Here is a 27,734-nt window from a genome sequence, read left to right as displayed (position 1 = left end):
AAAAGCAATATCAATTTTCATTTTTTTAAAATATAAGCCTATATTCTCTTTCTCTTAATTGGATTATTTAACCCCTGAACATTAAAAGTCACAAAATTCAATTTAGACATCTTTTTAAATTAGTAATATATTTATGTACTATAAAATAATGCTCCCCTCTATAATTCTTCCAAGAAAAAACACCCTCAAAAAATTTTTTTAAAAAACCAGAAAAACACAAAAAAAAACCACCTAAAGGTAGTAATACCCTAAAAATCTGGGTGTGGTGAACCCACTAGTGGCAAATGACTATCAAAGTGTTCAGTGTCATCCACCACCCCTCCCCCCCAGCCAGATACACATTTATTACTTAATCAAACACAATAGAATATAGTCTGTATATTCAGCCCAATGATTAGAAGCCCAACGACTGCTCCGGATCTTCAACATCAAGAAGACTTTGTGTCAACTCTTCTTTCTTTCCATTCTTTCCATACTTTCCATTCCCATGTCCATTTTCATTTCCATTTACTCTCCTCTTAGGAGATAACGGAGGAGGAGACCCATTTCTTCACAATTCCGGCAAAGAGTTAGCAAAACCCAAAGCATCATGATCATTCTCAAAAAATTGAGATTGAAAATTTCCATAAAAAACCTTCAAAATTGCAGGATAACAAAAAGCAAACTTGTAGCCTTTTCGCCACAAAACATCTTTGGCCATATTAAATTCTCGTAGTCTTCTAATAACCTCTTGGCTCAAATTGGCATAAAAGAACACTCTGTTATTTTGAACCATTAATGGAGATCGATGCTGCTGTGCGTTCCGTACTGCCATACGTAAAATAATTTCTCTATCTTGATATTTTAAACAACGAACCAAGACTGCTCTCGGTGCTTGTCCTGGAAGTGGTTTTCTTCTCAGGGCTCTATGAGCCCTATCCAGTTCCAAACCTTCAGGAAAAACTCTTTACCCAGCACCTCTGGGATCCAGTGCTTAAAAATTTTTATAGGGTCAGCTCCTTCAATGTCCTCTGGAAGACCAACTATTTTCACATTATTCCTTCGACTTTGATTTTCCAATGAATCAATCTTCTTCATTAAATCTCTTTTTTGAATCTCCCAATCTACAAAAGAACCTTCCACTTTTTCCATTTTTTCTCTATTACATTCTACCTGAGTTTGACACTAAGAAAAGGATGTTTCAATTTTCTTAAAATTATCTTGCACAGTATCAACTGATTTTATACATCTATTAATATCACTTTTAACTACAGTCATTTCCTGTTTTACAGTTGACATTTCATCACACAAAGTATTCATTTTTATTTTCATCTCCATAAATCCTTGATTCACTTGAGTTGATATTTGCTTTGACATATTATGCATTTGACAAGCAATCCCTTCCAAAACAGTAAACACTGAATCCAGTCCAGATTCCACTTTTTGAGATCCACCTTCTTTAACTGCAAGCTCCTCCTCCTGGATGAATTCCAATAAGGTAAGTTCCTCTTCTTCCTCAATCATCGTAGGTCCTTTGGCTGAATGGCTGCAGGTCTGGACACCCGACGCCAGCACCCTGACCTCTTCGGGATGCCGGCGTTTGGGCTCCTCCATAGCCCACACTTTATCTAGGAGTTCTCAGACCCACGATGCCCCAAGCAGGCCAGGCAAAGCCGTCGGACGTGCAGTAGCATCCTCCGATGCTACACTGCACGCTACTGGGCCGCCCAGCGAGGTCGCGGGTTCGCGTCCCCTTATCGGCCGTGGCGCCCACACGCACGACTTCACGTGAATGCGGGTTGGCAATGGCTCACCGCCGGCGCCATCTTGCGGAGGCAAGATCAGCGCCAGAGTCAGACTCGAATGGGCTGAAGTCCTCTGAGGCTTGGAGACTCCCAACGACGACTCCATGGATTCAGCTATGCAGGTAGGCCTTAATTCTTCCGCACTTTTATATGGTAGTTTTTTCTGAAGATGTTTAAATTTTTTCACATTGGATGCCATCATAAATCTCTGTTATTTAAACAACTGTAAATATTATTTTTAACCACTTTTATGCTTTTTAAAAACCGGGTATTTAATGATCCAGCTGGGGAGAGGTGGAATACACCTCTTTCTTCTATCCCGTCTTACCACGTCCCTGTGCTTACTGGTTAACTATGTAACCAGCATTTGTCTTTTCCTTGATCTATTGTTACTGATGGTTAATTTTTTTTCTACAAATGTTCATTCATTTTTCATGAATGTTGTGCAAAATGTGCGGAATAGTCACTTGCTATTGTGGGGAAAGGAGGATGCAGCACGAGCACTTTGCTCGGAGATGCGGGGCCGGCGACCACGTCTGTGGGGGAGAGAGCCCTGGCCGAGCTCTGCTCAAAGGTGGATGTGACTGACGGTGACTGAGTTTGAAATGGGGTATATATTTCACAGGACATTGAAGGGATCCTAAAACTGGAGGATGGGAGCAGAGGCCTGGCTGTTTCTTCGTGCTTTATCTCAACTCCATTCAGAAAATGTAAAGGGGTGAGCACTTTCCACATCATTCTGGGATGGGGATGAACAACATCAAACTGGGTCCTCCTGGATGATTCGAGTTCACTGCTTCCCAGCTCCAGAGTCCTATGTGTTTTTTATCCTCCCCCCCCCCACCACCTCCAGTGCTGCTTGTGTGAGTTTACACACTCTCTCTATGGCCACGTGGGTCTGCTCCACCTTCTTTAGAACCATAGAACAATTACAGCACCGAAACCGGCCTCTTCGGCCCCTCTAGTCTGTGCTGAACCACTTTTCAGCACAGTCCCACTGACCTGCACCATAGCCATCCATGTATCTGACCAAATTTCCCTTAAATGTGAAAATCAAGCCCACATTCACCACTTCAGCTGTAAGTTTGTTCCACACTCCCATGCATTTACTCTATCTATACCCCTCATAATTGTAAATACCTCTATCAAATCTCCTCTCATTCTTCTACGCTCCAGGGAATAAAGTCCTAACCCATTTAACCTTTCCCTGTAACTCAGTTCCTGAAGTCCGGGCAACATCTCAGTAAATCTTCTCTGCCCTCTTTCTATCTTACCCATATCTTTCCTGTAGTTAGGTGACCAAAACTGCACACAATACTCCAAAATTGGCCTCACTAATGTTTTATACAGCTTTACCATAACATCCCAACTCCTGTTCTCGGTACTTTGATTTATTAAGACTAAGACACCAAAAGCTCCCTTTACAACCCTATCCACCTGTGACACCACTTTCAGGGAATCCCACTGTCCTACCGCACTCCTCAGTGCCCGACCACTTACCGTGTATGTCCTTTCTTGGTTTGTCCTTCCTTCCAAAATGCAACACCTCACCCTTGTCTGCATTAAATTTCATCTGCCATTTTTCCAGCTGGTCCAGATCCCTCTGCAAGCTTTGAAAACCACCTTCACTGTCCACAATGCCTCTAACCTTAGTGTCATCTGGAAACTTGCTGATCCAATTTACCACGTTATCATCCAGATCATTGATATAGACAACAAACAACAATGGTCCCGGCACTGATCCCTGACGTATACTACTCGTCACAAGCCTCCAGTCTGAGAAGCAATCATCCACTACTACTCTCTGGCTTCTCCCGTCCAGTGATTGTCGAATCCAGTTCACTACTTCATCATGAATACCCAGCGTCTGAACCTTCCTGACTAACCTCCCATGTGGGACCTTGTCAAAGCCCTTACTAAAGTCCATATAGACAACATCCACAGCCTTTCCTTTATCAACTTTCCTGGTAACCTCAAAAAACTCTCTAAGATTGGTTAAACATGACCTACCATGCGCAAAGCCATGTTGACTATCCCTAATCATTTTCTGGCTATGAAAATGTTGTATATCTAATCTCTTAGAACATGCCTTATAATAATTTACCTACCACTGATGTCCACTGATGTCAGGTTCACTAGCCTATAATTTGCAGGGTTACTTTTGGAATATCATGAGCTACCCTCCAATCCTCTGGCACCACACCCATGGCTAAGGACATTTAAAATATTTCTACCAGAGCCCCTGTAATTTCTACACTAGGTCCAAGGGAATATCTTGTCAGGCCCTTGGGATTTATCCACCCTTATTTGCTTTAAGACAGCAAACACTTCCTCCTCTATAATCTGTATAGGTTCCACTGCTTGTTTTTCTTTCTTCCCACGACTCTGTGCCCATTTCCTGAGTGAATACTGATGGGGGGGAGCAATTTAAGATCCCCCCCCCCCCTCTCATTTGGCTCCATACAAAGCCGACTACTCTGATCTTCAATGCTCTTAATATAGCTGTAGAAACCCTTAGGATTTTCCTTCACATTGTCTACCAAAGCAGCCTCGTGTCTTTTTTCAGCCGTCCTGATTTCCTTATTGAGGTTTTTCCTGCATTTTTATATACTCTTCAAGTACCTCATTTGCTCCACGTTGCCTTTACCTGTTATACCCTCTCTCTTCTTCTGAACCAGATCCCCAATATCCCTCAAAAACCAAGGTTCCCTCTGCCTGCTAACCTTGCCTTTGATCCTGATGGGAACATACAAACTCTGTACTCTCAAAATGTCACCTTTGAAAATCCTCCACTTACCTCGCACGTCCTTGCTGGTAAACAACTTATGCCAATCCACGCATTCCAGATTCTTTCTCATTTCCTCAAAATTGGCCTTTCTCCAATTTAGAATCTCATCCTGAGGCCCAGATTGATCCTTTTCCATAATTAACTTGAAACTAATGGCATTATGATCACTGGTCCCAAAATGTTCCCCTACACATAATTCTGTCACCTGTCCTATCCCGTTCCCTAATATGAGAGCCAGTACTGCACGCTCTTCAGTTGGTACCTCTATATATTGATTTCTCCTTGTGTTTCCCTCCAATGTCCAAAGACCTATTGGGTTGACAGGTTAATCACTGTAAATCGCCCCTGATGAGGGGAGAATATGTAACAGGGAAAATGAGTAGGGGATAGATTGAAACAACTTCAAAGGAAAAGTGGAATTAAGTGGGATAAATGGAAGTTGGTGTGAGAGCTGGTGTAGACTTGATGGACTGAATGGCCTTTAATTATGAGGAGACATGATAAAGAGAAATTAAAATGCTGGAAGGACTTGGCAGATCAGGCAGCACGTGTGGAGTCTTGATGGTTCAGGTTATTAGAATAGAATGCAGAACTATAGAATACTACTACAGAAAACGGGGCCTTCTAGTCTGTGCCAAACTATTTATTTTGCCTCGTCCCACTGACCTGCACCCTGGCCATACCTCTTCCATCCATACACCTGTCCAAATTTTTCTTAAATGTTAAAATTGAGCCCCCATTCACCACTTCAGCTGGCAGCTCGTTCCACACACTCACCACTCTGTGTGAAGAAGATCCCCCTAAACTTTTCCCCTTTCACCCTTAACCCATGTCCTCTGGTTTGAATCTCACCAACCCTCAGTGGAAAAAGCTCATCTACATTTACTCTGTCTGTCGCCCTCATAATTTTAAATACCTCTATCAAATCTCCCCTCTCTCTTCTACGCTCCAGGGAATAAAGTCCTAACCTGTTTAACCTTTCCCATGTAAATCATTCTGTCAGCCTTGAACGCCTTCCTCGCTGTCCACTACACCTCTAATCTTGGGGTCATTAGTGTGCATCACAAAAATAGCAAAATGCTGGAAATGTTTTGAAGGCCAAGGTAGTATCTGTAGCGAGAGAAAAACATTGACCTTTTGTCAGAGCAATTATGTCTTTAAGAGGGGAAGAAGCTTTCAAGAACCCTTAATTATGTACAGCTGTGAGGAGCAGCATAGCAACTCTGAGTAGTGGCTTGTAAATGTGCAGCTCCCTTGTAAGTGCTGCCAAGTTTCTAACCACAGAAAGTGATAAGAAGTGTCTTTATTCACAGCTGAGCACTGGCCAACATGAACAGTGACTAAACAAAACAGATTACAGAGAATCTGTGGCCCGGCTATTACCAGGAGGAAACACAATTTTCATCGTGTGTCTGGGGTCTACAATTATCCTCCATTACAACAGTTTCTAAATCATTGAGAGGGTTTAAACACTTTTTGTTCCCTGCGAAAGGTGCTGACTCGTGCTGGAGTGCTCACTACTCTGGCTGCTGGCATCTCTTCTCAACTATATTCGTAGTCTTTCACAAAATGAGCCAAAATGCTGTCGAGTTGTTTGCTTGTGGAATGCGCAGGGGTTTATCACTGGATTGCAGCCAAGGGATCTAAGGGGGGATTGTGCTACTGATGCAGGAAGCCTGAAATAAAAGACAAAATGGCAGAAATACTCGGCTTGGATGGCTTCGGTGGGGAGTTTCAAATCAATGAACGAAAGTTCCGGGGTGGACCTGTATGGGGCAATAGGATGATCCATGAGGGAGCAGCGGTGATTCAATAAAGCACCGATTAAAGTTTAAAAACACAGCGCCAGAGAAACTCAGCAGGTCAAACAGTGTACTTTGTATAACAAAGATAAAGGTACAGAACTGTGAGAAACAGAAGTACCTTCACAGATTTCGCTCGAGACAAAAATTGAGAACAAAGAACATTTATTGTACAACAATGCAAAGTTGGGTGCTTCCCCTTACCCTGGGAATACACACACATACTAGGGCTCACCCAACTTTTATACAGTTCATTTCAGTGTAGAGGTACCCTCCCCCCCCCCCCCTAACATTCTTCTGCCTCCTGGATTGGTTTGGCATTTGGTAATTCTGTCTGCCTACCTGCAGTTTCTGTAAACTTGAAAGACCATGGGGTATCCTGTCTGGGTCCCATCATGCCATTGTCCTTGTTCATGAATCTACCTTTGTCCTTATTCACACCTCTCAACCCCCAGGACTTACTAAATTCTATATCAGAACTTGCTAATTCCTTCTATCACTATAAGACCCTTATTCTATTATACTTGCGTAACCCTTCCTCACACTCTTATTGGAATTCATCCCTACTCAGCACTTACTTAACTTCCTCTAGTCCAGTCCAGTATTCCTTATTTCATTCATACTAGCTTTACTTCCTATATTCTATGATCTCTCACAGAACCAAAGTTTAAGGCTTATACCCTTCATCAAGGTGTGAGCAAAATGTCGGCAGACGCTTGAACAAAATGGGGAGGGGGAGGGGGAAGGAGCAAGGGTCCCACAGACAGGAAGCAATCCCTTCCTTGAAGAGCTCCAGTCTGTTATTTATCTTTGCTATGTAAATTACACTGTGGAGTTTCTCTGGCTTTGTCAACTATGGTATCTGCAGAGTTCAGTGTTTTACTACTGATCAATAAAGGGGCAGATAAAGAGGCAAAAACCAATCTGCTGGAGGAACTCGGCAGGTTAAGTGACATCAGTGGAGTGAAAAGGGATTTGTCGATGTTTTGGGTCTTGATGAAAGTTCAATCTGAAACGTTCACCATTTGTTGTCTTCTTCCCCTCCCCCCCCCCCCCCCCAACTGACGCTGCTCAACTCTATCTCTGAGTTCCTTCAGCAGATGAAGTTTTGCCTCCAATCTGTCGGACTCTGGCTTTACCCTCCCCTCAATTTAGTCTATGTGTCGTCTGAGTTCAGCGTGCTCGTTGAATGAACAATCAGTTTATTACATAGTACAAGAATAAAGCTTAACAGAGCTCTGGTTCAGTCGTTAGTTCATAGGTCACGTGCTCAGTGAGCTATTTCCCCAAGACTGACTCCTACTGTCCAGTCTCTTCTGTTTATATAGATCAACATTGTTACATTAACCACGAGTTGGCTTTCTTTGATAAACTCCTTGCATAAAATTTATCTCAAGCAATTTCCTGCTCTGCACTTATCGATGGTGTAGACCTCCTATCTTAATCCCCAAGGCCAGAACATCCTGTTGTTTTGATCAGAAGTCAATTCATACCGCAGATATTTCTAATTATTTCTTTGTTCTCCTCTTGCCATAGTCTTCTGTTCTAATCAACACCTCCTGTGTACCCTTATGACTTAATTATTTCTACTAAATTGGTTTATCCATTTTGTTTGTCTCTGACATTCTCAGTCATGGTACTCTTATCACTTATCTTTGCAATACTCTGATCTTCCTGACACTGGCCTGTTTCAGACTAAATCACTGTCCCTATGGTTCCTCCAACCTCATCCTGTCTAACTTCTATCTGCTATCCTTTTTCTCCCAAGTGTGCTTTACAATTAGCAGTGTAACCTTAGGGATGAAAGTATTTTCTCTCTTTGTATTTAGAGGCAGCAAATTCTACACATACTATAATCAGCCAACTTTTCTACATACTGTGGCTGTTAGTTAATTGCATTAATATTTCCCTTAAACAGTATAATTGAAGTAAATAGTAAATTGTTACATAGTAATGGATTAATGAATACATAATGAATAGTACATAGGTATATTTTCCATGATTACTTAACCCTTTGGTTCCAACAAGTCCAATCCCAGCCCCTGGAGCCTCTCGTGTTTTGAGATGGGGGTGGGGGGGGGGGGGAAGGTGATCAAGAGTGCAGACAAGAAATAGCAAATGATTAAATGAGTGAGAAGTGGTAACAATAAAAAAATGCTGTGAAATGGTGGCCAATATGTGTGTGCACACAATAAACAGAACTTTGTTCTCCATGAGTTGACTGTAAATGACTAAGTGCTGTGATTAAAGGTCTGAAAAACAGGAATCTGAAGCCCCTTTTATACTTGCCGTTCAGTGTCCCAGTTAGGAATGGCGATTTTTTTTTTTTAATTAATTTTTTTTTGATGTTCACACTTGGCCACTCTTAACCAGGGCACTGCTCGCTTTCACACTTGCAAGGAGACACCCCTGGAGGTAGGACTGTCCTGCCTTCAAATCAAAAGTGTCTGAATTCAATTCTCAATTTCATACTTGGCTGATCGCAACACTGGCGTCTGCAGACACCGGGGATTGCAGTAGGGGTCGAGGCTGCTGTCTATCCCCGGCGTGAGCTGACGTCATTTCATGCCGGCGTTCGGACAACTTTACTTTCACATTTGGCCCTTTTTCAGCTGTTAATTCCTGGGACCATATGCAAGTGTGAAAGGGGCTAGAGGCCAAGTACTCTGGCGGTCAGCAAATTCAGAGCCTGTAGGTGCTAGGAAATCTTAATACAAAAACAGAACATTGTGGAAACACTCAGTAAATCAGTTGGCTGATGTGGGAAGAGAAAACGCGGTGGGGGGGAGGGGAATGTTATGGGTTGAAAACACTTCATCAGAACTGGGAAGGCAGGAAGAAGTCATTAAAATGCAGGGAGGGTGGGGGGTGGGGGGGGGGGGTGGAGTGGAATGTGAGAGCCAAGCTGATAAACCCTAAATTCTCAACCATCTTGAGATTGAAGTTCAGGGTTACATATGAATCAGGAACTGAAACCTACCTGATTGTAGGGATCTTGATTGTGGCTGTAGTTCTTGATTCCGGGATGGACTTCCAAAGACGATGGGTTTGGAATGTTGGCCTGTCTTTGTTGGGTCCACCCATTTGTTGGGATGAGAAGTTAGACCCATCAAGTGCACCTCTGGGAGAGTGGGTTGCCACTCTCCTTCGAGAAAGTAAATTTCCTGGTAAAAAGGGGATGCTGACGGACAGTTTTTGGCTGCTGGCCATAGCCTTACACCACTCCGTTCAGCGTGAAGCAGAATTAGTTCAGCGAGAAGTAGAATCTCAGCTTAAGAGAGAGCAACTAGAGGAGGAGCTAGAAGCCCTGCGACAACGCTGTTCCATGATGAGTGAGATTGTTTGCACCAGTCAAGACCGAGCCAAAGAATGGGAGGATAAGCATGTCCAAACGATCTGCCATAATATTAAACTCCGGCAGCAATTCTGTGCAGATAAAGAAAGGCAGGGAGTAGAACCCAATCCACATCGTATTCGTGCCATGATAAGGAATGGCGACGATCCTGATTTAATTGATGAATGGGACGGGAATATCTGGAAAGATCACCATGGTAATAATGCAGATACTCCTCAGCATGTGCCTAACATACTGCCCTCTCCACCTGCTGTTCATGCCCGCCCCATAAGGCAGCAGACTTCCCAAACAGACGAAAGGGGGGATGATGTAAGGGAAGAGATTGAAGGGATAGATACCCCGATCTCCCAAGAGGACCCAGGGGAAAATACCTGAACCCCTGCTTATGCTCTATGGCCTAACCCCTCTACGGGATGGCCTAGGCCTCGTCCTGTCTACTGGGCAAAGGAGCCTGTGGGCCAAAGTGGGAGCAGAGGTCAAGAGAAGTCAATGATACGTGACTTCTCTATAAAAGAACTGGCTACCACTGGAGATCGATTTAGGCAAAAGGCGGGAGAAACTCTGGCAGCCTGGCTCCTGCGTGTTTGGGAGCAAGGAGGGGGGTAATGTACATTTAACCCCTGAGGAATTGTTGGGATTAGGAACATTGACTACTGATATCCGGGTCACTGCTGAGCTGCGGAGTAGAGGAAGAGAGGTGGATTATTTACTTGCCATTCTGTGGGATCCCCTGCTACGAGTATACCCATCACCAGTAGATTGGGATTTACATTTACAGAACAATTGGGGCACACCAGCGGAGGGTATAGCAGTAATTCGTCAGCAGGCCCTGGCCTCTGCCTTGTATGCAGGGCGTTTGAGGCTGTGGGTACATGGGGGGAGCCCTGATGAAGAGATATTCACAGCCAGAATGCATACCAGTTTGGTTCGTTCCGCCCAACCCACTGTACGGGGACTGGTTCTAGTCCGCTAATTGGGCACCCTGTGTCTGAGGTGGTGCACGCCTTATCTGGGCTTAGAGAATTAGAGTTGGGAGGTAAAATCCACTCACGTACAACCCAGGTTAAATCAGACAAGCAGGATGAAAAGAGAGGGGCTACTGCTAATAACGGACCGACAAGAAAGGACCTTTTTCTAACCTTGTTAAAGTTAGGCGTACCTAAAAGTGATATTGATGGGAAACCTACTGCGGTCCTTTATGCCCTTTATAAGAGGAGGCAGGGGAACATCTTCCCCAGCTGTTGACTCTTCCTGGCCCAACTGTGCCTTCTGCTCCCACTGCTGCTGCTATCGAGCCAGCTTCTCTTGCTCCAGTTATCTGTGATGAGATACAACAAATGGTTAAAAAGGCTCTTATGGATAATAGTGGCATGTGGGCCTGGAAGCCCCCAAACCCTACTAAAGCATGAGGGTGTGGGCAGGGGACCCGTGGCCCTACATACCGTTAACAATCCATTGGGGTGGGGGTAATGACCGCCAATATTTGGCCTTGGTCGACACCGGTGCAGAGCACTCGGTGATTCCTGGTAACCCCGACCTCTGGACTGGACTGACATTTCGAATAGAGGGGATGGGGGGAGTGATCACCCTGGCGAAGGAAATAAAAGTCCAAGCCACGGTGGGTGATGGCCCTTCCCCTATATGGTTACATGCCCTGGTGGCTGCCACTGACTAGTGTATCCTGGGTATTAATATGTTGGCCGGTACAGCCCTTAATACTAGCCAAGGGGGATTTGCATTTGGAATTCGGACTATTACTAAAAGACTAGTGGTGGGTCGGGCTAAGTGGGATCCTGTGATGGTGCCTCCCCCCCACCCCCAAAACCAGTATGCATTCCACAATATCGTCTCCCTGGGGGGCAGGAAGAGATTACTGCCACCATCGATGCTTTGCAAGAAGAAGGGGTAGAGAGGCCCGCAACGTTGCCCTTTATTAGTCCTGTTTGGTCAGTCCAGAAGCCAGATGGCTCCTGGAGAATGACAGTTGATTATTGTTTCTTGAACAAACATGCCCCACCACTTGCTTCGGCAGTTCCGGACATTGTCACCCTCATTGAAAACATTGCTACTGGGAACTCAGGAACATGGTATGCTGTCATTGATCTCGCTAACGCCTTCTTCAGTATTCTTATAGCTGAGGTCTCACAGGATCAGTTCGCCTTTACCTGGAGGGGGCGCCAGTATACCTTCACCCGCCTCCCTCAGGGCTATGTACACTCTCCCACTATTTGCCACAGCCTAATTGTCCGTGATTTGGAGACGGTGCCAGTATCGCCTTCCCTCTCAATTCACCATTATATTGATGATGTGATGATCCAAGGGGCCACAGAAGAGATGGTACAGGAAGCAGAACAAGAGGACGCCTGGTTTACTGATGGTAGTAGCCGGTGGGTGCAAGGAAAGCAGAAGTGGAAGGCGGTGGTTTACCATCCCAGGTCAGGAGCTCACTTATTGGAGGAGGGGGATGGTGGCTCCAGTCAGTATGCTGAGTTGAAGGCGGTCACTTTACTACTAGACCCCCATGATCACCCTCTTGGCTTGTTTTCTGATTCCTGGGCTGTGGCTAATGGACTAGTGGTATGGATGCCTGATTGGCAAAAGAATGACTGGCTGGTACATGACCGCCCAGTGTGGGGCAAACAGTTGTGGCAGCTGTTGTGGGATGCTTCCCATCATCGTGAGATAACCCTATATCACGTTGACGCCCATACCAATGCGATGACGAACATGGCACAACATAATGCAGTAGCAGATCAGCTTGCCACTATCAGCCGCGCCAATACTGTCCACCTGGCTCGATGGGCACATGAACAGAGTGGCCATTTGGGGGAGAAGGGATCAGCTATGTGGGCCCATACACATGCCTTACCCATCCATCAGGACGATGTCCGCATGGTCGTGCATACATGCCCAGCATGTGTAAGGTAAAACATCATGAGATGGAAATGTGTAAGGAATTACCCTGTGCAGGGCTGTAACAAGAAGGGGAGGTGTCCTTGTACTCCTGTTAGGTAAAACATCATGAGATGGGAATGTGCAGGGCTGTAACAAGATGTGAATGCATCCTTGTACTTACAAGATAAGAGAGACATTGATGGATTGAGAGGCAGGAAGCTAGCAGGGAAAGGATAGCAACAGTTTTAGTCATTGGACAAGTAATGATATGATGATGTTCTAAGCACATATCCAAGGGTATAAAAAAATCACCATTTTGCTGATAACGGCAGAATGCATTCTCCGACTAACATGGTTAGTCGCAAGTGTTACAATCCGGTAATAAAGAACAAAGAACCCTGATTTCGACTCAGCCTGGTGTTTGTCTCACTCATTCATGAACAAAGCAGACCTAACACATGCCAGCTTGTGAAGTCCCGCACCGTTCCTCCTGGTCCGCATGGCCGAATAAGACGGGGTGCTCGCTCAGCTGTGGTCTGGCAAATTAATTACATAGGCCCTATGCCAGACTGTATGGGTAAACGTTACGTCCTAGTAATGGTTGACACCTTTTCGGGCCTGGTTTTTGCTTTTCCCACCAAGACGGCTGACCAAGCTAGCACAATCCAAGGATTAAACCATTTAATTTCTTGTTATGATGTACCAGAGGAAATTCAGTCTGATAATGGCTCGCACTTCTCCGGGAAGGCAATATGTGATTGGGCAACTGACAACAGTATCTTATGGGTCCACCATATTCCTTATTACCCGCAGGCTGCCGGGTTAGTTGAACGAACGAACGGCTTACTGAAGGAACAAATTAGTTTGTTAACACCATTGGGGACCTTGAAGGGGTGATGCCATGTGCTGCAGCAGGCAGTCGACAATTTGAATCACCGCACTTTGAAGGGAGGTACACCTTTCCACCGACTTCTTCACGCTTCTGAACTACAGCCTATTCCAGAGGAAAAACAGTCATTGCCCCCCATTCTCGAGCCAGAGAATGCCGGACAAAAGGTATGGGTGGCACCACCAGGTAGTGGCCCTCCTGTAAAAGGGGAAATAGTGACACCTGTTCAGGGTAACACTCGGTGGGTAGCTATTGAGGGACAGGATGATTTAGTTTGTTTAAATACTGAACGCTTACGGCATCGTGAGTGACATATGTCAGGCTTCTTTGTTCCAGATCCTCCATCTTGTGCTCCTGCTGATCTGGCTTAACTGCTGCTTTGATGCCAGCAATTGGATTTGTAATGTCGAGGACATTCCGAGGGAGTTTCCCGTGGGGGACACGGCCCGATGTATCTACTAATATATCTGATATTGTTAAGCATGTTTCAAAATCTGTTCGTGAGCTTCAGTGTCTGGGTATTGTGGCCCACAAGGATAATTTGAATCCTTTTTCATGGTTAAATGGTACATTTTGGGGATTGGACCACAATATTCTCCATTGGTTGCTCGCATTATCGCTTATTTTTGTGCTTATTATAGTTTTAGTTTCTTTTTTTCGTTCCTTCTGTACTCAAATGCTTGTTAGGTCTCGTAAGTGACAGGCTGCGACCAAGGGGTGGAATGTAATGGAAGATTTAAACTGTGTTTTTTACTTTTGCAGCCTTTGCTTCTGCAAGGCTGAGAACCTGTTTGTTGCATATGAATTAGTAGACACACCTAAATTCCACCGAGGGGCCCAGGATGCAGTTGAATCAGAAGACATTATCCAACTTCCACCATGAGGCCCAGAGATGCAGTTTTCTTTTGTTGGTCGCAGACTGTCAGGAGACCTTGAAAATAATTAAATCATTTGTTCAAAGAGATAAGATCTGAAGTAAACAACTTTTAGGTAATATAAGCCATGGTCCCACTGCTGAAGTTTGAGACTCTCCAAGAGGTGGCAACATCTCTCAGCAAGAAGTAGTTCAAGATTCCATCCAACGTCCCGGTCCGGGGAGGTGGAGAAGCTGCTACTGGCACCCAGACAACCTACTACAAGTGTGCAGTCATCGCCTCGCTTTGGCAGTCCAGGCATTGATAAGTATAATTGGGAAGGGCTTGCATGTTGTAGTGTGAATTCAGCTTTAGATTTAGTAATAAAGACTTGTATAAACTGAACTGCTCTCGGTGTGTGTGTCTATTTTCTTTCGGTAGCTCAAACACTGTTACTAATCTAAAACGAACAAAATGAGAGGTATAAGTTTACCCAAGACAAGGTATTACCAGCATCTCCATTCTGGTGACCAGTCTATATTTTCAAGAATTGAGTGGTGTATTTTGATCCGCTGGTTATTTCCCCACCAGTGCAGCACGAAGGGACCCTTGAAATGTGGTGGTCTGCCTTGGAATGCTGCTTGGAGCTTGCCTTCGCAGGTGAACACCAAGGTCGATGATTCATGGATCTCCCTTCCTCAGAGAGGTAAATGGAGGTATTGTGGGTCCCTCCCACCATTTTTAAAGACTGTTGGGGATCTTACAGAAGCACCAGGTACTGTTTTCCACCTCATCGTGGTACTTGCAGCAACGAGGCAGCAGGCAGATGGAGACCACAGAAGGATGGTGATTGCGAGCAGACGGACAGAGGAAGGGACACATCTGAGCCACAGAAGAACTTTTCCCTTGTGTGTCAATGAGGGACGCCTGATGCTGCCGTGGGTGGAACACAGGCCACTTTGCATCCATGCTTCTATCGCTGGATGTACTGGACTAAAGGGGAACAAAGCCCAGTGAACGCGGAAGTGAGAAAAATAATGCTTCATTAAATCATTAAAGTTTACAAAGGTAAAGGAATAATATTTCTCATACGTAATCATTGTTATTGACATGATTTTCATGCCAACCTGGGGATTGAAAAAGTCGATGAATTGTCTGAAAAGTTTGACCAGATCTCATGGCTGCAGAAGAACTTTTGGACCAGCAGGAAGTAGCATGTGAACCCCACTGGCTGCCTCCAAAATTGCCACAAGAGTGGGCTTCAGATATCTGTGTGGAGGGAGAATCATTGGGCTATTTATTACTGAGGGTGAGCAAATTGACCAGCAAGTCAACTTTGTTACTCATCCTTACCTGCACTGCATTCATGGTTCCACGCGCATGGCTGAATGTTGCCGTCACCCCCAAGTCCCCGTGTGTGCTCAAGATATTGAGAATGTCTGTTGTCGGCCATCTGCTGTGCATCAAGGCTAAAATGTCCCTTTATGTGTTTCAGATGGACAGACCAATGACTTGGCTGTTTCCTGAGGTGGCCCTGTGGAGGATCCTCGAAAAGGTGTGATGCACTCTCTTGGCTGTGGTTTTGCCGTTGGGTGAAGGTTCTTCTTATTGACTTCCCCTTCCTCTTGTATGACAGGGATGCTCTGAGGCATCAGTGCTGACAGGGCATTAACCATGGAAGAACCACCTGCAGTGATGTATAACAAAACACTTCACCCTTTGTAAAGGAGCCTCAAGGTTTACTCTTCAGTTCAAAGACTAACCGGTTCATTCTGATTCTACGATGCATGACCATTATAAGCATTGGCTTTCTGTCCACTTCTCTCTCAGTTACCTCATTTGCATCTTGTCATTTCACTCATAACAAGCTACACAACACTCCATTTTCAAAGATCAAGCCCTTCCAAGACGTGACCTCTAGAGTGGGCATTTACTGATGATGTTTTGAGTTATCTGCCACATTGGTCCAGTTTTGTCGAAGACAACTAATATGATGGTGAACATTGTACTCGTGTTCCAGATATTATGTAACATGATTGAAGTACAACTTCAGGGTATCATTTATAGAAACTATCATCATCTTGTTGACAACCATTTGTGAAGGCCACCAACCTGATTGTATAATGCAGTCTGATAAAGATCATGACTATAACACGCGCAGTGTCACGTACAAAAGTGCTGGAGAAACTTTGCAAGTGTACCTCGATGAAGGTCTTAGGCCCGAATCATCGGTTACCCTTTGCTTCTTATGGACGCTGCATGACCTGCTGAGTTTCTCCAGCACTTTGTGTGTGGCACTGCAATCACAGTATCTTCAGACTTTCCTGTTTAACTATGTGCAGTGTTGCGGAGTTGCAAGTAATCTCGGTGATGGATGGGATGTGGGGTTTGAAACATTGATCGTGGTCAGAACTGGGCACCAAAGTTGAAGTTAGTTTGGTCGCAGAAAGCAGCCAGATGGGGAATGGAATCGAGGCGAGGGTTTAGAGCTTTTGACAGGAGCTAAATCAGATGCCCTTTTAATTCTTCAAAATGTTCATTGGATGGAGTTATGACTTGTCCACAAATTGACATGGGCAGGTACACGTGTACAATGAGGGTCGTGAAATTGGAGAGCTGCAGAGGAAAAGTAGCATCAGCACGTGGGTGGAAGCACTTTGAGGTGCATTTGGAAATGGGGACTGCAGGAGAAGCTACTGCTGGGAAAGTGCTGGACCTTTTGGGAGAGGAATGAGGGTGTTGTGGAGATTGACTGGAAAGGCAAGGGAAAACAAAGGAATGATCAACAGTGTTAAAATTTGTGGTGTCGATAAAGGATGAAAGATCTGAGTTGCGTGCATGGGATCTTGGTAGATTTGACCAAGGAAGGTATATTACTACGAGAAAGACATAAAACAAATGGTTACTCTGTTCTAACACCTTGGCTGAAAGGGAGGGTAGACAAAGGGCAGGTGTCAGAGTTGGGTGGGGGTGGTGAATGGGCAAGGAGATCAATGTTAAAGGAGAAGAGAAAGGCTCCCATGCAGAGGGAACCAGTAATGATGTCTGTAAAGCAAAGAACGCATTTGACTGGGAGGACATTGAGGGAGGTGGGTCTCTGAAGTTGAGAGTAATGGAGGCTTTCGAGGTGGTGGAAAAGCTGATGGTGTGGCTTGGCAAAGTTTCATTTGCTGATGCTCCAGATGTGCTCAGACCATGGGCCCTCAAAGGGCTGCTGTTCATGGCCTGTTTAGTACATGTTTGAACAAAAAACAATTGGTTCCCAAAGAGCTAACTAACCTTTTTAGTGTTTTTTTAAAAAAAAATCTCTGTTGCAAATTAAGGAAAAATGAAATAAATGTTGAATTTATTTTCCATTTGTGTGCGATGTCACGTCATCAGCGAGCGCCATCATTGTGAGTGGTGATTATTGAAGGCTGGGGTTGTGGTGGGCAGCTGTTCGGAGTCATCTGGAGTTTTCCTCACAAAACCAAATTCCTTGGTGGCTGCGCTTTGTCACTTTGTGCTAAAAGGGAAGCAGGAAATCAAAACACTATTTTAGTCTGAAGCAATGGTTCTCAACCTTTCCTTCCAACTCACATCCCAGTTGAAGTATTCCCTAGGCCATCGGTGCTCTGTGATTAGTGAGGGATTGTTTCAGGTGGGAAGGAAAGATTGAGAATCACTGCTCTGGACCCAATTGTTACTGAAATATTTTGATTGAGAAAAACTGTCGTTGACCCATTTCCTTTGGAGTTCTGAAACCGTGCACATCACGAGTCAATGAGGGACGATTCAAACAGTGGTTTTCAACCTTTTTCTTTCCACCCACATCCCACCTTAAGCAATCTCTTACTAATCACAGAGCACCTATGGCAAAGGAATTACTTAAAGTGGGATGGAAGTGGAAAGAAAAAGGTTGAGAATCACTGGGCTCAAATGATCAGGGTGCACGTTTTTCTGACTGTGCTACCAAGAAGCGATAGTAACACAAAGTCACGAGTGAGCAATGATGTTCTTGTCACTTAAATTAACAGTACATTATCCTATTTGACATTATAGCAGTGGTTCTCAACCTCTTTCTTCCCACTCACAAACTACCTGAAGTAATCCCTTACTAACCACGGAGTACTGATGCCGTAGGGCTCTGGCGTTAGTAAGGGATTACTTCAGGTGGGATGTGAGTGGAAAGAAAAAGGTTGAGAACCACTGCATTATAGGAAGCATGTGAAAGCTTTGGAGGGGATGTGATGGAGTTCTTCTGGGATGTTGCCTGGACCTTTTGAAGAAAGGTTGACCGAGCTTGAATTCACTCTTTAGAGCGATCAATGGACAACACCATGTCCGTTTAAGGTGAATGGAAGAAAGTTTAAGGGAGAATTCAGGGTAAATTTTTTAAATAAATAAAAACACAGTGAGTAGTGGGTGCCTGGAATGTAAGGTGGTTGTGGAGGCTGGCACAATGGGTACATTCAGAAGGCCCTTAAACAGGCACACGAATGCAAGAGAAATAGAGCTTTTCTGGGCTGTGATATTGGGACGTGAAGTCGGTTTATAGGTCAGCACAAGACCAGGGACTGGAGGGACTTGTACTGTGTGGTAATGTTTTATGTTCTGTTCTACAAGCCTCTCATGCAGAGTGTAAATTTGCAGATTCCACAGACGTCTTGCTCCGAAAATGGAAAACAGTCTTGTTTTTTGATTGAAAAGGAAGAAAGGCATTTTTTCCCTTGTTAACCTCTCCTCCTCCAAAGGGCGGAGATGCCAATTAATTACAGATGTCATTGTTTAAACATGCCCAGAACAATTTGCCTTGGGATGAGCTTATTTAGACAAGGAGGAACTTTGTTGAATATGGATCCACCTTAATGACAAATTGTCACTCATGCCTCAGGACAATGTTGAGGGAGATGAGCGTATTGTTCAAGAAGTTCTTGAACAACAATCCACTCCCTGGTGCTAATCAGGACTTGGCCATCGTGTTCATTAATAGCTTCCATTTACTAATTGTTCTGTTGCTGCTGAACATTAAACCATTACTTAAACCAAAGTCCAATCATACTAATAATGTCTTGTTTCTGCTACTGTAAAGATGGAAGAAGCAGCTCAACATTGTATATGATGTCTTTGTTTGGCAATTTTTAACGTTTCAAATTATTTGATGGCTTCTTTCCCTCCTCTCTCCACCCCCCCCCCCCCCCACCCACCATCACCTCTCCCTGGCGAGGAAAGAAGGTCCCAGAATGTTTACTGAGTTGGACTTGTATCGATATAGTTGCTTTATAAAGTAATCACATTTTCCGTGTCTCACTTGGGCTTGCAAGGTGGCAAAGACGTGTCAGGGTTCTTGGTTTTGACCACCACCCCATTGAAAAATATATGGATGAAGGCAGGATCCAGAATGATACTGACTGACTATGGACTGGGTGTGATGCCAACCATTGTGGAATAACTTGCAGACCTCAGTGTCTGGCGTTGTAGCGAGCGGCCAGTTGGATGAGTACCTGTACCAGGGAGAGGTCAATGTCAGCAACAAATAATTTCAAGGCATTTCAGTACCCCAGAGTTCCTCCAGCAATTGTATTTGCTCATTTCAGCCTCCCAAACTGGTTGGCAATCCTATCAGTGAATATTTCTCAAAACCTCTCGCGATGCTTTGTATTTTTAAAGTGTAGTCACTCTTGCATATGCAAAAAATGGTTGCCATATTTCCAATAATAATGGTCAGATCATCTGCTTCAGTCATGTTGACCGAGGAACGAAGATTGGCCAGATCACTCTCTGCTCGTTTTCAAGTCATGACGTGGGGATCATTTACATCATCCAAAGAGAGTGCAAGGCTTCAGAGTGCGATCCAAATCTGCACCTTCTGCTTTGGAAGTAAGAGTGCTACCTGCTGAACCACAGGTGACAAATTGACAAAAATAGATGCAGAAATGCTAAAACTGAAGATTTCCAGCCAGCAATAAAAATTCTGATGTTGGAATTGAGTGGTTTTTTTTTGATGGAGGTGGTGGTGGGTGTTGGTTTGCATTTCAAATTGTGGGTTGGCGAGGAGCTCTGGGATAAATGAGCCCAATGGAGATGAAGGAATCTCTCCTGGAGAATGTTTCTGCAGAAACAGCTCATGCCATAGGAGTTCTGGGCATGGATTTTATTTCCTTGACTATAGTCGTGTCCTATGGGGAAGAAATATTTTGAGGCTGGGTAGCGAGCGGCAGGTCCTAGCTTCCTCACTACCCAACGTGGACTGAAGACTGGGATGGCCATTTAATCGATGAAGATTAACTATAGAACCATCTGTATAAGGTGGCCATTTCTCCATTCTCCCACTCTCCCTGTTAGAAAACGACAAGTCTTTACTCAGCCACAGTCCTTGCTCAGTCCTTTGTACCTCGATTTTGCTGCATAATGAATCTTCAAAACCCGTTTGAGAGTGTATGTGTGTGCCTGAGAGAGAGAGGGATGTGTCTGCAATTTATGTTTTTAATTTGTGTGCTTTAAATTGCTCCGAACTGGTTACCTTGCAACCAATGGAGTGTTAGAACTTTAAATACAGGTAAACCCCGTTTTACGAATGCTCACTTTACGAAAATTCACTTATACAAAGAAACCAGTGTTTACTTTTATGCAGAAATTATAATGGGTTTTGGCTTTTATGAAAATTACCTCCAATAGTAGTCAATGGGTCTTTGCTTTATGAATTTTCTGTTTACAAACAGTTTCTCAGGAATGCTCTACCTTTGTAAAGCAGGGTATACCTGTACTTGGAAACCTGTCTTGAAACCCACCTCTGTAGGGGCCAGCTGAGTACAGGTCTGGTGTGGCAGTAAACAGCTGGCTCAGACAACACTTGAGCTGGAAAAATCTCTGGAATGATCTTGGATGGAATCTTGAGGCCACTTACATTGAGGGGTCTGCTGCTTGGAGTTGTGCTTTTCGTCTTGTGATTACTATTTGTGAGTTTCTCCTCTCGTTACAGGCAGCGGGGCTACGGCTGTGGTACAGGCTGCTCTTTGCAAACCCAAAAAGGAGCGGGTGGCAATAAAGAAAATAAATCTGGAGAAATGCAACACGAGCATGGATGAGCTTCTGGTGAGTTGAAGCACCAGTCCAAGTGGATGTTTTGTGTCAACTGGCCTCTGCAGTTGGTATTCCATCACCTTGAAAACAGCAACCTGGATCTTCCCTCTATCAACGAAACGAACTGATTCAGAGACCTCTAGTATTGTTCCACTGCCTTTATTTCATGTGAGGTATCGTGATGAGTCGGCAGCAGGTCTCCACTGCTATCCAACTCCCAAATTTACTTGTACAAGCACGTATATTTTTTAAGCCGTTACAGAACCAATTACATCATGGGATAAACTTGTGAGAACTACATTAAGACCATTATAAGTTTAGTATTAAAAGCTTAGTTTTATCTAATATGAAGGAGAAAGTGTTAATCTCCTTTACAATAGTTCAGGCTACAAGTTAGTTCTTTAATAATATCTTGCTGCAAGGTGCTGTATTAAAATGCCACTGATGTTAGTGTCAATGTCCAAGCTGTCAGCACAGACTTTCTTTCACAGATTTGATGTCAATTATGGTAGTGACAGTGTCGATCTTCATCAAATTTCGTCCATATACCCCTCCTCGTTGATCCTTTGGATAACACACTGAAGGCCATTTCATGTCGGGCCTCCATCTTGAGACTGGCTATGGAGCGGATAGAAAAATGGGAACTTACGTTTCAGACAGCAGCCCTAAAAGGCTGCTCCAGCGTCCCATTCATATCCAGAGGCATCTCATAGCGTCCTCCGGATCTGACAGAGGTGGGCCGACTGGTGCTGTAGTGCCACCCCCCATCAATAGGCGGCAGAGCAATGGCCACCTTCCCTACCCATAATCCCCCATGCAGCTGAAACTGCTCTATGGTTCTCAGAACAGTTCCAGCTTTGTGGGGGATTATGGGTAGGGAAGGCGGCCATTGCTCTGCCATGTTTTGAGCTGCAGAGAGCGGCCCCAAAGGGCGATGCTGCCCCCTGACGGTCCCCGCTGAGAGTACCCGCTGCCCTGAGGGCTCCCTGCCACCCCTGACTTGGAGGGAGAGGGTGAGTGGGGCGATGGGTCGTGGGCTGATGGCATCATCAGCCCACCCCTAAACAGCCCCTCAGTGCAGCTGTACATTCAGATCGATCGGCAGAGGGCTGCGCTGCGGAGATTATCCCTCTCGGAGAGGGGTTGGAATATGCGGCTCGGAGATGGCCTCCATACATTTAGAGAGGTGGGTGATTGAGTTTTGGCAGAGTTTCTCTACCTTTATATCTCAACTTTTTGGCTATCTGAAATGGCCTTCAGTCAATTTCATTTATCCACTCTATTTACTTACACGTGTGGTCACGTTCAGTGACGTTTCATCATGGAAAGGCAGGATAATAGCCCACAGGGTATGGATGTTCATCCTCATCACTTACCATTTCTTTCTGACTCTTCGCCAGTCTTGAAGTATGTTTGTTAGTAGTCATCAGAAAGGGAGTAATAATAGCAGCATATTTTCATGACGCAAATAGTTGAAAAAATAATTCAACTAATCGTTACTACAATCAGTATCCCATGTGTGAGCTAGGTCCCTAATCCGGAAAACCAAAGCTTCAAATTACCCCACCACCTCTCACAAGATATCTGTTGACTTGTTCCCTAATGTGATTCACCAGCTTGGTAATAGTTTCAGAATTACCGGGAATGTAAGTAAAACATTCTGTACTGATCAAAGCACAAGTGGCTCTCTTCTCTGCTAGCAGATAATCTAGTGCCATCCTATTTTGGAGAGTAATTGTTTCATCATTTACCTTTTTTTTAATGGCCCCTGCTGTATCATTCGCTCAAAGATAGTGATCAGGTTGTTAATCTTGCGTGATAATCTGATAATTTCAAAAGGAGAGACCATAAAGGCTGAAGATTTTTCAACAGCACTGATTTCCTGTGCTTTTCATTACAGGAATAAATAGGATGACTCTGTAAACCAGGTGTCCCCAAAGTTATTAGACCGTTGACCCCTTCAGGGACTACATGGACCCTCATTGATCCCCAGGCATGGAATCCCGGTGCTGGATGGGAACTGGACAGGTTTGGGGGGAGAGAATGGATGGGGAGGGGGCTGGTGCTGGCCAGGGGCTGGGTATGTTGGCCAGGTCCGGTTTTAAGCCGAACAGTCCAGCTTTTGAGGACTCTATCCGGCGCCACCTCGAGCCGGACATTAATTTGCCCTCCATTTTGGAGAATAGGTCATACATTCCCAAATGGAGTACAAATTAAGGGGCAGAAAGGGCACTTGCCTGTTAAATGCGGCATCCCGGGGTCCGCAGGCTGTGCGCGGCCAGCTGGCACATGCGCAATGAGGGGGAAGCGTGACAGCAGTGCACGAGGGTTCATGGCAGGTAAGTCTCCCCCCCCCCCCCCCCCCCACTCTGCTGGACAGGGATGGTGATTGTGCTGAACTGGGGTGGGGGGGGGGAAGAAAAAGTTTGAAAGCCACTGTTTTAATCATCCCTAATTGACTCGTTATGTGCATGGTTTCATAACTCCAAAGGAAATGGGCCAATGACAATTTTTCTCAAGCAAAATTGGATCTGGAGCAGTGATTCTCATCCTTCCCTTCCCGCCCCTTAAACAATCCCTTACTAATCACAGAGCACCAATGGCATATTGCTTACTTAAAGTGGGATGTGAGTGGAAAGAAAAAGGGTTAAGAACCACTGCTGTAAATTGAACCAGATAAACCAGGGACAAAAATGTGATCTGGGGCAAACTGTCAGGGTGTACTCAGCCAGTAGCATCTTTAGTACACCCAGCACACTGCCAGATATGTGTCTCTTGAAGTGTGGCTGCATTTTAGGCTTGATGTAGTTCAGGAAAAGAAATGGATGGAGGACAACCTGTAAAGTCTGGTGATTGATATAAAATGACCTGTTTGGCATGGTCGTCAGCAAAGGCGTTGCCGATGGAAACTGGGCCATTTCTGGTAGTCGGTATAGATATTAGTGGAGTGGTCCTGTGTGAGGATGCAAGCAAGAAGTTCAGCTGTCTGAGCAGAGCTTCCCTGCGGAAGAGCTCATTAACATAAAGTGTAAAAGGCTTACTATAATCTGAAAGTCAGGGGCAGGCAGCACGGCATCTTTTAAAGAAGGGAAAGCTGGCAGCGTGAGAGACCCCCGGACCTGCTTCTGCAACACTGGTGTCCTTAAAACTACTTTTTTGTTGTTGCTGTTGGTCCGGGCCAGTATGTTTTTAAAAAAAAATAGTTTGTACCCACATGTGGTCAAGTTCCATCCAGCAATTTGAAACCAAGATATTGTACTTTAGCCTGACAAAACTGGTTTGTTTTTTCAAACAACAATATCCTTTTTCAGCTAAACAGTTTGATGTAAGAGTCTTTAACCCATGCAGCCAGGTTAAATGAAGCTACCAGAAGGATATCAGTGTATTGAATTGGTGTTTTTTTTTTTCTTTCTTTTGGCTTGGCTTCGCGGACGAAGATTTATGGAGGGGTAAATGTCCACGTCAGCTGCAGGCTCGTTTGTGGCTGACAAGTCCGATGCGGGACAGGCAGACACGGTTGCAGCGGTTGCAGGGGAATATTGGTTGGTTGGGGTTGGGTGTTGGGTTTTTCCTCCTTTGTCTTTTGTCAATGAGGTGGGCTCTGCGGTCTTCTTCAAAGGAGGTTGCTGCCCGCCGAATTGTGAGGCGCCAAGATGCACGGTTTGAGGCGATATCAGCCCACTGGTGGTGGTCAATGTGGCAGGCACCAAGAGATTTCTTTAGGCAGTCCTTGAACCTCTTCTTTGGTGCACCTCTGACACGATGGCCAGTGGAGAGCTTGCCATATAACACGATCTTGGGGAGGCGATGGTCCTCCATTCTGGAGACGTAACCTACCCAGCGCAGTTGGATCTTCAACAGCGTGGATTCGATGCTGTCGGCCTCTACCATCTCGAGTACTTCGATGTTAGGGATGAAGTCGCTCCAATGAATGTTGAGGATGGAGCGGAGACAACGCTGGTGGAAGCGTTCTAGGAGCCGTAGGTGATGCCGGTAGAGGACCCTTGATTCGGAGCCAAACAGGAGTGTGGGTATGACAACGGCTCTGTATATGTTTATCTTTGTGCGGTTTTTCAGTTGGTTGTTTTTCCAGACTCTTTTGTGTAGTTTTCCAAAGGCGCTATTTGCCTTGGCGAGTCTGTTGTCTATCTCGTTGTCGATCCTTGCATCCGATTAAATGGTGCAGCCGAGATAGGTAAACTGGTTGACCGTTTTGAGTTTTGTGTGCCCGATGGAGATGTGGGGGGGCTGGTAGTCATGATGGGGAGCTGGCTGATAGAGGACCTCCGTTTTCTTCAGGCTGACTTCCAGGCCAAACATTTTGCCAGTTTCCGCAAAACAAGACGTCAAGCGCTGAAGAGCTGGCTCTGAATGGGCAACTAAAGCGGCATCATCTGCAAAGAGTAGTTCACGGACAAGTTTCTCTTGTGTCTTGGTGTGAGCTTTCAGGCGCCTCAGATTGAAGAGACTGCCATCCGTGCGGTACCGGATGTAAACAGCGTCTTCATTGTTGAGGTCTTTCATGGCTTGGTTCAGCATCATGCTGAAGAAGATTGAAAAGAGGGTTTGTGCGAGAACGCAGCCTTGCTTCACGCCATTGTTTATGGAGAAGGGTTCAGAGAGCTCATTGCTGTATCTGACCCGACCTTGTTGGTTTTCGTGCAGTTGGATAACCATGTTGAGGAACTTTGGGGGGCATCCGAGGTGCTCTAGTATTTGCCAAAGCCCTTTCCTGCTCACGGTGTCGAAGGCTTTGGTGAGGTCAACAAAAGTGATGTAGAGTTCTTTGTTTTGTTCTCTGTACTTTTCTTGGAGCTGTCTGAGGGCAAAGACCATGTCAGTAGTTCCTCTGTTTGCGCGAAAGCCGCACTGTGATTCTGGGAGAACATTCTCGGCGACACTAGGTATTAGTCTATTAAGGAGGATCCTAGCGAAGATTTTGCCTGCAATGGAGTGTAGAATTAGCAGAAAATTCCAAGCTTTCTAAATGGCTGCAGCATAAACAGCAGGACTTTCTTGAGGCTTTCTTGTCCAAGGGTACTGTTTGTTACAACAGGTAAACGCAAACAGAGACTCGTTGATTGGGTGGCTGATTTATAGGACTAGGTGTTACAATCCCTGACATTTTCAGTATTGGTTAGGTTGTAGCGGCGGCTACACTGCTCCTGCAATAACACACACAACCAGATGGGTTGAGCTCAGTGAGCAGACTAGTTTATTGCAGGCTGCTGGGCTGCACTTATACTCCCAGCCCGGACCTGGCTGAGAACTGCGCTGGAGGGCGCTGACGTCAACAGGGCGTCACATGGTCCCCAAGCGCGGGTTTCTGAGCCCCGAGCTGGAAGGAAGGAAAACCCCCGACAGCGCCATTTTGGCTGGCTGCCCTGCCGGGTGGCTTACAAGCAGGGCCGTTTCGCCTGCTTTGTGGTGAATCACCACACAGTGCCCCCCCAGAACCAGGGCCAATGTCCTCTTTGCTGGTTGGCCTCGCTTCTTGGGCTGGGCAACGACCACTGGCTTCGTGGGATCGAGGTGCGCTGGCTTCAGCCTGTCCATGGTAAACAGCTCATGCCTGCCGCCAAAGTCCAGTGTGAATGTCGAGCCAGAATGCTGTATAACCTTGTATGGCCCCTCGTACGGTCGCTGCAGAGATGCCGCGGTCGGGCCCTGCCAAACGAAAATGAACTCCGCGGAAATCAGCTCACCAGGAATGTGAGTCGGGTGGGTGCCATGCCTGGGCAGCAGTGGGGGTTCGAAGGAGTCCAAGCGTGCCCTGAGGTGAGGAAGTAGTTCATGCGGCAACCACTGGGGATTGTGCGGTGTGTTGATGAACTCACCAGGTAGTGCCAGCGGCACACCGTAGACCAGCTCAGCTGATGACGCCTGCAGATCTTCCTTGGGAGTGGAACGGATGCCCAGGAGCACCCAAGGCAGTTCGTCCATCCAGTCGGGACCGGTGAGGTGGGCCATGAGCGCTAACTTAAGGTAGTGGTGCAGACGTTCAACCAGTCCATTGGCCTGCGGGTGATAGGCCGTGGTGTGGTGTAGCTGTATCCCCAATCTGTTGGCAAGCTGTGCTCAGAGTGCAGATGTGAACTGGGTGCCTCGATCGCTGGTGAGGTGAGCCGGGCCGCCAAACCAGGAGACCCAAAAATGCAACAGGGCTCGGGAGCAGGAGTCGGTGGAGGCGTCTGGCATCGGGATCGCCTTGGGCCAGCGAGTGGTGAGGTCCACCACCGTAAACAGGTAACGGTTGCCCCGGGAAACAGGTAAGGGCCTGACGATGTCCATGTGAATGTGGCTGA

At 45.6% G+C, this 27,734-nt stretch overlaps 1 protein-coding gene across 5 annotated transcripts in view; it reads left to right on the top strand.

The window, feature by feature from the left end:
- Window positions 1-27,734, top strand: part of LOC138746425 (STE20/SPS1-related proline-alanine-rich protein kinase-like) — a 252,576-nt gene that overhangs the window by 15,420 nt on the left and 209,422 nt on the right. For 3 of the 5 annotated variants that reach the window (XM_069904598.1, XM_069904596.1, XM_069904600.1), the window contains one exon: window positions 21,329-21,441. In XM_069904598.1, coding sequence (XP_069760699.1) covers window positions 21,329-21,441 — 113 coding nt within the window. Of the gene's footprint in view, window positions 1-15,862; window positions 15,923-21,328; window positions 21,442-27,734 lie in introns of all 5 variants that reach the window. The other 2 variants (XM_069904599.1, XM_069904601.1) reach the window with 1 other exon arrangement.

The sequence above is a fragment of the Narcine bancroftii genome, chromosome 12 (assembly GCF_036971445.1).
Source record: "Narcine bancroftii isolate sNarBan1 chromosome 12, sNarBan1.hap1, whole genome shotgun sequence".
Lineage (NCBI taxonomy): Eukaryota > Metazoa > Chordata > Chondrichthyes > Torpediniformes > Narcinidae > Narcine > Narcine bancroftii.
This window is presented reverse-complemented; position numbering and strand designations above follow the sequence as displayed.